Consider the following 11,940-nt stretch of genomic DNA (forward strand, 5'->3'; position numbering starts at 1 on the left):
TTTGGTGGACTTACTACCTTGAGTGCATACTCCCATTGCTCCTCTGTTGGGGTCACATCCTCTTCGAGCCAATCGACCGACCGCATAATGCGGCAGCCTGGAAAATGCGTTTGCACCAAAATGGTCTCAGCTTCTTCCAGCGTGCTCGTGAAGGTGTTGTCTGGCTTTCTCAGGGAGCCCCTCAACTGGCTAGATTGGTTAATGAGAACCTTCCTTACCCTGTTGGCCTGTTCGCAGGTTTCCACGCTGCTGCAGAATTTGCGCCACGAGTCGGTACTATACCTTAAACGTTTCTTGTATCTGGACTTGGCCTTCTTGTACTTGTCCCAGTCCAGATCGGCGCATGTATTCATTGCTCTGTTTAGGAGTCGCCTTACCTTTTTCCTGAGTCTTTCCAGTTCAGGCCCCCACCAGTTCACTTTGTTCTCCGGTGGGATTGATAAGGGACATGCAGTTTGGTAGGAGTGTATAATATTGTTAGTTATCATATCTACCTGTTTTTCTATCTGTCCTGTTCCCTCGAGTCTGTCTGGGCATGTCTGCTCGCTGAGCAGCTGCTCCAGTCTCTCGACGTAATGCACGCGGTTGGTTTTGCGTGGGTTACGTCTAGGGACTGCTGGGACTGTGTTTACCTGCACGTCGAAGCGTATCCATCTGTGATCTGAGCACGATGCTTTCAATTATTATTTTATTTATGTTTTTTTAGTTAGGCAAATTACGTAATCTATTCATTTTTTTTAAAGAGTGGTTGATTAACATGACATAACATAACAATACACTTTATTGTACACCAACAGAAAATAATAATACGTATCAAATTGATTTTTAACCGACTTCCAAAAAAGGAGGAGGTTCTTAATTCGACTGTATTTTTCTTTTTTTTTTTGTATATATTTTACTTCAGAACTTTTGACTGGGTGGACCGAGTTCGACTTGTACGCAAAGGAAAAAAAGCCGACTTCAATTACATCGACATGTAATACAACAAAGGTAGACGAAAATATAGTCAAGTAAATACGCGTTATTAAAGAATACTCAAAAAGTTCTAATCAGATCTTGGTAAAATTTAAATATAGTCATATTAAATATACACGATAAACATCAGCTTTCGATTAAATTAAAAATCATCAAAATCGTTACACCCAGTAAAAAGTTACGCGGTATAATACAACGTAGGTCGACGAAAATATTCAAGTAAAAACGTATTATTTATATAAAATACAACGTAGGTCGACGAAAATAGTCAAGTAAAAACGTATTATTTATATAACTCGAAAAGTTGTTGTTAGATCTCAAATAAACTTAAGTGAAACCAAATGACACACACCACCTTTCGATTAAAAAAAAATTGTTGAAATCGGTCCACTCAGTCAAAAGTTCTGAAGTAACATACATAAAAAATACAGTTAAATTGAGAGCTTTCTCCTTTTTTGGAAGTCGGTTAAAAATAGAAACCGATTTTACACGTCTATAGAATTCATAAGTCGACAAGCTTGAACAGTGAAAGATTTAGTATAAAAGAAAGAGGAGTGAGAGGGAAATTCAAGAAGTAAGCTTTCCTCAGAACGAAGACTGCGTTCATTGGAATCACTAAGAAATTTAAATCGTCGTTTTAGATAAGCAGGTACAACAGGGTTAAAAAGAATAGAGTAAAGTAAGTTGAGAATATACGTATTCCCGCAGTAGGGAATTGGGTGCCACTCAGGGCGTAACTACTGCCGTATCAGCCGTATCAATGATACGGGCTCCCCTATTTACAGGGTATTACAGGTAAGGTGTGTAAGCAAAAATTAGTAAAATATTATCCACAATGTCACTTAATCTTGTGCTTCCTGGAAAAAAGAATAAAAAAATGGCATACATACCTATAGAGTTTTCACTTCAGAAATGACTGAAGTCTGAAAAGCAATCCCCTTTTATCCAAGTCAAGCGTGCGCCCAATTGTGGATAACATTCTGTATCGTTTATTTCGGGATTCAGTTAATCATTATGAACAGTGAATTAATCTTTTTTATATAAGAATGGGGCACACAAGCAGACGAAGCCATCTGATTTATAACGGCTACCGTCGCCCATGGCCTTTAGAGAAAAGATGTAGACACTAGACGCTTGAAAACCCCCAAATTTTAGTAAGGTCATTCCACACTTTGAATGTACACGGAAAGAATGCGCACGAAGCTCACACATTGGTTGCAAACCACTGGTGGATACAATTAGCACCACTAGACTTCTTGGCATCGAAAGAATGCAGAACACGACAAACGACACTGCTCATAGTGCACATTACGCATCGCGTGCTCGCACCGTGGAATGCTCGATGGTGCTTTTCCCTCATCGTCAAGAGTTGAATTCGACGCAAAAAGAGTGTAAAGAATTTTCGCTTACTTTTTCGCATAATGTGCCAGAGAGCCTTCAGGTTCGCGCAATGATGGAAGTGTAGACTAAAAAACGTTACCTTCGACAGCTTTTGTAAGAAACAAAAGGCACGGGTTCCATTTGGAAAGCCCAATAGTCTCTCGCCAATTCTGCTGTGTTTGAACTTTGCCCTAGCGATTTACTACTTGTAAGACCTGGAGGCAGCGTTGAATCTCTTCTTCAGGTTATGCGCCTGTGAATCCCCCTTATAGATGCGGAAGATTCATAGGAATTCACTAATAGTATTGGCCTCACAGGCTGAAGCGAACGATCCCCCGCATCTATTGCTGCAGGTCAAGGCTAATAACTCTCCAGCTTGGAACTACAAGCTCTTTAAATTAGCTTAAAATCCGAAATTCAAAACATTCATTCCATTAAAGAACTCATGGAATTATTACTGATAAAATTCAATAACCTTGCATCCAGTTTTCCGGAGGTATTAACTTGATGTTTTTCAAAACTAAAACTGATAAAAAATTAACTAAGGATTTCGATGGAACAGGAACAGCTACAGCAGACTACACTCACTATTGTCTATTCTAAGAGGAAGTAATAACTTATAATCAATAAATATTTATTTTAATTCAATGCAAGCATTTTTTTGTGAGAAATCTTTACCCATCATTTGCCTGCCCCCCCCACTAATTTTGATACAGGGCCCCAAGGTTCCCGGGGTTCCAAGGAATGCTACCCCGAGCTACCCCTGCTATGCTTGAGTTTTTTACGCAATTCAGAAATATGATTCTATTTGCGAAGTGCTGTGTGGCTACGGTACTAAAGAATTCAGCCACCCCCTCTCTTCCCGTGGGTGTCGTAAGAGGCGACTAAGGGATAACACAGTTCCACTACCACCTTGGAACTTAAAAAGCCGACCGGTGGCGGGATAACCATCCAACTGCTGGCTTTGAAATACACAGGCCGAAGACGGGCAGCAGCGTCTTCGGTGCGACAAAGCCAGCCCTGCGGTCACCAACCCGCCTGCCCAGCGTGGTGACTATGGGCAAAACACATGGGTTCACGTTGTTTTTGGCGTGAACTTGAACCTATGTCCAACAGTGGACTGTATAGGCTGTAATGAATGAATGAACTTTTTACAGAGTATTCCGAAATTGATAAAAAAATATATTGGAAAGAGTAAACCCCGAAGTTGTTTTTCGCCTAGCAGGCGAGGAAGAAGCGCGGCTCGCAGCTTGCTTGGCATAGGCATGGGAAAGAGCAGAGTCCTAATTTTTTAAACTTTCTTATTCTATTTTTTATTAGTATTACGGTAATAATAATCATAATATACTTTTTTGAAATCCTTGTATTGAGCCCTCTAATTTGATACCAAAAACAAACAACACAGTTATTTACCATAATTATCATTGTTATTTGTTAGCGAAACCCTTCATTGGTCCAGGTTTACACAGTGTTACAATAAAAACCGCATATACAAATACGGTTTTATTGTAGTTATGAAAAGAGAAATTATTTAATTTTGTTAATACGAATTTTAGAAAATATCGACTAAAAATTACATCACTAGTGTATCAATAGAATTATCGACTATGAGGCATCACTTCGCTGGCGTATATACGTATTGCTTTGACCCTTCCCTCCCCCAGACCTATCCCCCAAAAAGCAAGAAAGGGACAACTGCAGCTCAGACCGTTTTAGGTAGATAATTTTTGACCAAAACAGTGTTTCGTAGTCGACTGTTTTCTCCTCAAAACATGACAATTTTTTTTTAATTTTTTTTTTAGAAAATAAAAGAAGACTTCGGCTATGCCCCTATGTTCTCATTTTTTTGAAAATATGCATATATTTTTTTTAATGAGTGTCTGAAAATGTACAAAAAATTATGCAAGATTTCGAGTTTTTGAAGTCTCCTAATTCCTATGATAATAAGAATATGAAAAAAATCAAAACATAGGGGCATGGTCATGGCAGCAAAGAGTTCTATGACACAAAAATATTTGATCTAGTGTCATTATCCAGGGAGAAAACAGTCGACTACGTTTGTATGGAGAAAGAGCCGGTACCCTTTCCTCTTAACATTAAATATATCACAAGCTTATGTAATGTCCTAAATGCTTCTCAACAAATACGTAAGTCCTTAAAGAACCCATGAAAAGAGAAAAGTTACAGGTATTTTAAGGTTTTTCTGAAATTTTAATTTTGGGGCGAAGTTGGATTCATTCTAATAAATAATATCAAAAAAGTTATTATTGTATTCAAATTGTGTGGTATTTTTGAAATATTAATTAAAATTTAAAGTAGAAAAATAATCATATTTTTATTTAATTTCAAGGATCTCCGATTCACGCGGGTTCCTCCGCCCCTACTTTGGATCTCAATGCCACCGACCCGGCGCAGGTAAATATACTATGTCATAACAGACAAACGAACGTCAGATCTTACAGTATACAGTATAAATGCTAATGCTTTAGTCATAAAAATATTTACGTACGATAATGAGTTCCCTGGTTCTTGTGATAGGCAAGGCCTGTGCCACAACGAACCAGTGCGCTCTTCCATTATTTCTTCCTTAAAGCAAAATTTAAAACAAGAGACTTAAGTACGCTTCAGCCTGTAATATCCCGCTCCTGCGCATAGGCCTCTTTCCCCATGTAGGAGAAGGATCAGACCTTAATCCACCACGCTGCTCAAATGCGGGTTGGTGGATATATTCCCTACTATGAGTATCGATCGCTATCAGGTGTACATGATAACCAACGGGACCGACGGCTTAACGTGCTCTCGAGGCACGGTGGGGAGACCCACAAGGACTGCACAAACACCCAAAGAGAACTTAAGTAAATATCATCATTTCAATATTAGACAAATTAATGTACTTCACATTTTTATTATGTGCAATACTTAGACAATACGTTTGTATATTGTAGCAAATATAGTAAACAAAATAATATTAAGAGAAATTTTAGGTTATAAACATATTTGAATAAGAATATGTTGAAATTTTCTTACTAATTTTGATGCAAAATCAAATCGAACAACACTTTATTCAGGTAGAGAACAAAAGCACTGTGGCAAACAAACACCAGTTAATTTTTTAATATCCATTAGTAACAAACACCAAATTAATTTCAGGATTTATCCCTGAAGCTGGGCATCAATTTGAACACGCTGTACTCTCCCCAAATATCGCATGAAGTGCTTAAATCGCTGCACTCCTACGGTAGCTATGGACTGATTTCCGGTCACAACTCCCCTGCCAGCCCAGGGTCGCCTCTTCACCAGATAACTGAGGGTCTCAGCTACCTTCACACTGGCTCCATCACACGGGGCACCCCCCAGCCCAACTCCACCCCCCTAGATTTAAGAAGCAACGTAGAAATGGACACCTTCCCCCAACTACACCCTATGGTACATCCTCAAATCCACGTTGTCGCCCATAGATCACTAAATAATTCCCCAATTTCCAACCCCGGGTCCCCGTTGGATATGATCCAGGAGGAAATAGGTAATGGCCAGAATGGTGACACGAAGTTTCAGGAGAGAAACTTCTTGCAGTACCCATCAACTCACCCGCAGATCAGCCTGACCGACTGTCTAGGGTCAGAAATTACCCTGGTCGCATCTTCATCAGAAGACAGCGTCGATAGTTTAGAAAATTCCAAGTACCCCCTACCGCAGTTCGTTATATCTGAACCTTCGGATTTAGATGATAGACCTTCAATAACCAAAGGTATCGGTAGGAAGGTCAGCCAGGAAACTGAGTCAGTAGAACCGCCCAAAGAAGTAGAGAATATAGATAAAGATACAGAAATGTCATCGCCTAAGGAGAGCGTGGATGAAACCATAAAATACTTGACTGAGGAGCTGGCGAGGCGAGGCAGTGACAAGTCCTTAGGCTTTAGCGATGATTCTCTGAGCAATGACTCCGCAAACGTGTCTCCAAACTGCGAACACAATATACAGTCAATTTATTCGAATATAGTGTCAATTAGTTCAGGTTTTAGCGAAAATAGGGGTAGTTTTTCCGAACACAGAGAATCATTCTCCTTTTCCGATCGAGGGAGTTTTTCTGAAAGGGGTGATTTTGGCAGATCGTCGTTTTCAGAAAGAAGCGATTTCGGAAGGGGTAGTTTTTCGGAAAAAGGAGAAACGCCTCGATCCTCGTTTTCCGCTCAAGGGATTCTCGGTGAAGTCAAGGAATATTGCGAGGACGTTTACATGCCCAGGGAGAAGAACTTGGAGAAATGTGACGAGGAAAGTCCCCAAAGTCCCCACTCGCATGAAATAGAGAAATTACAGCGTTCGACGATGGATTTGCGCTTGTCTGAGATATGCAGACCAGAAGACAAGAATATACCCATACTGCTGAGTCCTCAAAAGGTTTCCTGCGTCCAGGAGTATTATGAAGTAGCTCTATCCACCGTTTGTTCTCAACTGGACTCCCAAAGAATCGTAGAGCTGCTAAAGGAAACCATCAACACTAGAGTCCCACCACAAAACATATTCATAGAAACTGGTGACCAGAAGGAAAAGAACGACGACACAGAAGCGCTGACAGGTTTCCTAAATCTAGAATATTCTGGAGGAATCCAGATAGAACTGGTCCTTTGCGAGAACAAGGCCCAGGAGAAGAAGGGCCTGAAGATGAGGAGGATATCTGGAGATCAGCGCGAGTATGGGAAGCTGTGTCAACAACTGATCACGAGCTTGACCGTTTAGAATGGAGTTAGGTTTTTGTGATAGTCTAAGATCCAGCTTAAGAAATATATATGTATATAGGGTACATATTTCGTTTGCCGGATCTCATGCTATGAGTTATTCCGCATCGGAAGTCATTTGCTGTAGCATGTAATCGGTGCTATGTCCAGTTTAAAGTATAACCGATATTAAGTTTTAAGACTTGACACGAGAACACTTAAGTTTCTCGAAAGGTACTCTCGGTACATTAAAATTTTTAAAATTAGTTTATTCGCGTTAAGAAATTAGTGACTCATAGTCATTTTGCCACGCGCCTAGACTAAATCGATCATAGTTAATTAGAACGCTTGTCTGGGTTATCTTTAACTTGTCAATTTGAACATGGCCTTCCAGTTGCTAAGATTAAATTGTTCAAGGGCTATTAATCATTATTTTCTTAACGTGAATAGACATTAGATGTAAAATGTTAGCACTTATGTAAGTGTTAAAGTTTTATATTTTTAACGCAATATTGAAGCTAGTTTGTAGATGGCGAATTTCCATTTTTAAGTTAAAATGGAGATAAAAATTGAAACTGGGTGGTTTGCTAAATGCAATTATTTCCTCTAAGGAAACACGAATAAGCAAACTGCAAAAAACAAGTCTATTTTTTTCTTTCTTCTGGGAAGCTAGTCCGAATAATAGATGATAAAAATTATTTTTTCTTATATATATATGATAAAAAAATGTGATAATGCAAATAGAGGTCCATATCAAGCGTGGACTGTAATAGGTTAAAAATTTTGTTCCAATATATCATCCATATCATTAAAATTTAATATTCGTAGTAAAAAACGCATTTATTTGTTCCGAATTTCCATTCCCGTACTGATTTCTTGATAAGTCTCGTGCACACGAGTGTACTTGTGTACATTATTATGCCTATTGTGGACAAACTAACTCAGGGCCTGTTTCAAAAGTTGCTGATCAAATGTATCTCGCTATAGTTTGCTTGTGTATTGTGTTGTATATATAACACAAGCATAAACGCCCAGACCACGACAAATATAACATGAGCACAAACGCAACCACGACAGTATTGATATTTATCTATATGGCCAATAAAAATGCCTGTCATGTGTAGAGATCGAACCCGCGACCGCTAGCACAACATACAGTGCTGTGATAGCTGCGCCAACGCACCATCAAGATATATATAGCCTGTATTTTATATAGCCTATACATTACATAGCCTATACATTATATTGCCTATACATTATAAAGCCTATCGTTAAAATTTTGGAGCTGGTAATTTATCAGCAGATAGTAAAACCGACCCTTTACCCTTAATTACTAAACTATAACTTCTCAATTCAGAGGTTGCGAGTATAAATACCTGAGATAATAAACTGGTATCTGTTCAATAGCATTAAATGTCAGATAGCTTAATCAGAAACTGGTGGAACAGGCGCTTAGTTTGCAATGATATTGTATTCGTCTTGAGTTTTAGTAAAATTGGTCTCATCGTGTTCTTTTCGACTTAAAATTTGTACAAAAAAAAACTAAATTTTTAACCTTATTTTATAGATTCATTCAAATGTATATAATTTTATTTCTGTTTTATATATTTGTATATTGTGTTATAAAATTATCGATTGAACTTATTTATTCCTGAACTATTTTTATTGTAATATTCCATTTAGTCGCTAAGAGCTGTACATATATTTAAGTTATAACAATACGACGGTAAACGAAACATTGTACGATGACGGAGGTTGGATATTCAGATTCCCTCAACAATATAACTATATATTTTACCCTGAATTACTTATGTATTTTTGTATACAGCCGTCTGTCCGCTAGGTAAGTGTATCGCCATAAGAGTAGTTAGCGTCGAGTTATCAATGTTTAAATTGTCTTGTAAATATTATTTTAATAAACAATTCCGATTCCATAATGTTATTTTGTTGTTTTATTGTTTTTCGATATCTAGTCAAAACTTCCACGCTTTTTAAACGCTTCACACTCAACAGCCTCCAGTAGGATTTTCTCCTGTGTCGGGGGTCCGGAAACACAATACACAAGCACAACGCCCAGACCACGACAAACATCTATATGGCCGATACAAGCTACTGTCGTGAGCGGGAATCGAACCAGCGACCGCCAGCGCAACAGCCAGTGCTATGACCGCTGCGCCAACGCGTCTACACTTAAGTCTTACAACTACTTTACTAGATCGAAATTTTTGATATGATGATTTTATTTTCGGTTTAAGCGAACCGAAGTTACTGGTTTCTGTAAAGAACTCACTATAGACGGCGCCACGGTTCGCTTAAACCGAAAATAAAATCAACATATCAAAAATTTCGATCTAGCGGGTACATCGTTCCATAGCTTAATTAGCTATAGCAGCGACACGGTCAGTCGGAGACGCGGGTTCGATCCCCGCTGGAGCGGTCGATTTTTGATATGATATTCAAAAATGTTTAATATCTATGTTTTGTCTCACGGAGTTAATTCTATGAGCTGTCCGGTGGCAATGCAAAGTCAGGAGAATAGTCATGTACTAATTAAACACGGAGGTCTGGGTTGCATGCATAACTTCTCAACCAAAATGGAAACTGACTTCGATTTACATTCCCAACAATACTACGCACATTACAATACAACGTAGGCGTCAAATAATACAAGACATAGTCAAAATAAGAATATAGCTAAACCCTCTCTTCCCGTGGGTGTCGTAAGAGGCGACTAAGGGATAACACAGTTCCGCTACCACCTTGGAACTTGTAAAGCTGACCGATGGCGGGATAACCATCCAACTGCTGGCTTTGAAATACACAGGCCGAAGACGGGCTGCTGCCCGCCTTCGGTGCGACAAAGCCAGCCCTGTGGTCACCAACCCGCCTGCCCAACGTGGTGACTATGGGCAAAACACACGAGTTCACGCCATTTTCGGTGTGAACTTGTGTAGGCCTGTGTCCAACAGTGGACTGTATTAGGCTGAAGTGAGTGAGTGAGTGACGCATGTTTAGGTAGGATAGGATAAATTAAATTCGTATATAATCGAATATAAAAAGTACCATAAAAATCGATACCTACAGTAAAAAGCCAGGACAAGCTAAAATTAAATATTACATAAATGTTAAATAAACGCAGCTATGAGTCATAATAATAATTAGTAATTAAATATTATTATGACTCATAACTGCGTTTTTTCAAATGGGGGGTTCCGGCATACGACATCGTACACTCACAATATCGAAAATAATTCAATAGCATAATTATAACAAGTTAACAGTAACAATACGATCAAAACTTTTACACAACTACCCTCCAAGTTTTACAAATCAATCAATCACAAAAGATTGCAGTCGCAGTAGCTTGTGGATACACACGGGGTGATTTACATTGAACGATATTATTAATTCGTTACAACATGCGGTTCTTTAGTTGTATCTTGTATGCGGCAGTTATTATTAATATTTCACTTTGTCGACGTTTCTTAGGGCTGATAAAAATAGTATTGGACGGTTTTGAAGAAGTACGTTGCCACAGTAGCTCGTGTATTGAGACAAAGTCAAAATTTAAAAACATCTAAATGCATCTGCTTTGGACAACAGAAGACTGTTATAGATGCAATTATTATTTGTAAAGGAATCGAACCCACAGCGAGCAGAAACCAGTGTTACTTCAAGCCCTTGTCGCTCTAGTTCGTTTGATTTTAAATAAAGGCTTCACACACAAAGGCCCCCAGTAGGATTTTCTCCTGTGATCGGAAACCCACACAATACACAAGCACAAACGCCCAGACCACGACGAACATCTATGGCCAATACAAATGTGAGCACAACAGCTAGTGCTGTGACCGCTGCGCTTTTGAATCACGTCAGTCACTTACACATAAGGGTTTGTGGTAAAATATAATTATCGTCTATACAAATTCAGCGCTTTAATTGCTAGAATTCCTTCTAAAATTGAATATGTATAGGAATCGCGCTGTGTTAATTCCAGGTCTTATTTTTAACCGACTTCAAAAAAAGGAGGAGGTTACTCAATTCGATACTCGACTCGGGGATAACTTCGTCGTATATGAACAGATTTTAATAAAAAAATTTTGTTCGAAAGGAGATGTCCCTGGTGTGATATCATGATAAGGAAACCAGGATCTGATGATAGGATCCTAATCGAGGGAAACTCGAAAATCTGCATAACTTTTTACTGGGTGAACCGATTTCGATGATTTTTAATTTAATCGAAAGCCGATGTTTATCATGTATGTACATTTAAATTTCATCGAGATCTGATTACAACTTTTGGAGTAATCTTTGATAATGCGTATTTACTGGACTATTTTTTCGTCTACCTACGTTGTATTACGTGTGTACAGCGTATTGAAAAGGTGCAAAAAATGTTTTTAAAAAGACTATCCTTTAAAGCTAGAACACAAAACAATCTGCTTCTCAATAACTACAACGATCGGTTACGTTATTTCAACTACCTTCCGTCATGGAAACGCAATCAGGCTCTTGGCGGCATTTTTCTGTATAAGCTGCTTAATCGTATGATTGACTGTCCCTCCCTCTTGAAACGAATTAATTTGAGTGTACCCAGAATATCATCCAGGGATAGCTTCTTTAGAATATATAAACCATTTTACTTAATGCATAATAAATCTAAGTATATAAATAACTCACCGCTTAATCTTATGCAAAAAAAATCTAAATGCAGTTTTTCTTAACATAGACATAGACATCTTTGCAGATTCATTAAGCCAATTTAAGGGAAAAATAATTAAAATGTTGATGGACTTTGATATATAATTGTAATAGTTTTGTTTTGTTTTGTTTTTTTCTCTATTTTTTTATTGTAACAAATGTCATTTTTTGG

The 11,940-nt window shown here is 38.4% G+C and overlaps 1 protein-coding gene across 1 annotated transcript in view; it reads left to right on the plus strand.

Annotated features, from left to right (window-relative positions):
* Nucleotides 1-7,905, plus strand: part of LOC123668051 (serine/threonine-protein kinase par-1) — a 74,516-nt gene extending 66,611 nt beyond the window's left edge. Inside the window, exons 22-23 of the mRNA XM_045601844.1 lie at nt 4,706-4,770; nt 5,506-7,905. Of these exons, the coding sequence (XP_045457800.1) occupies nt 4,706-4,770; nt 5,506-7,092 (1,652 nt within the window). The 3' untranslated portion in view covers nt 7,093-7,905. The remainder of the gene's footprint in view (nt 1-4,705; nt 4,771-5,505) is intronic.
* The last annotated feature ends 4,035 nt before the right edge of the window (nt 7,906-11,940 follow it).

The sequence above is a fragment of the Melitaea cinxia genome, chromosome 30 (genome assembly GCF_905220565.1).
Source record: "Melitaea cinxia chromosome 30, ilMelCinx1.1, whole genome shotgun sequence".
Lineage (NCBI taxonomy): Eukaryota > Metazoa > Arthropoda > Insecta > Lepidoptera > Nymphalidae > Melitaea > Melitaea cinxia.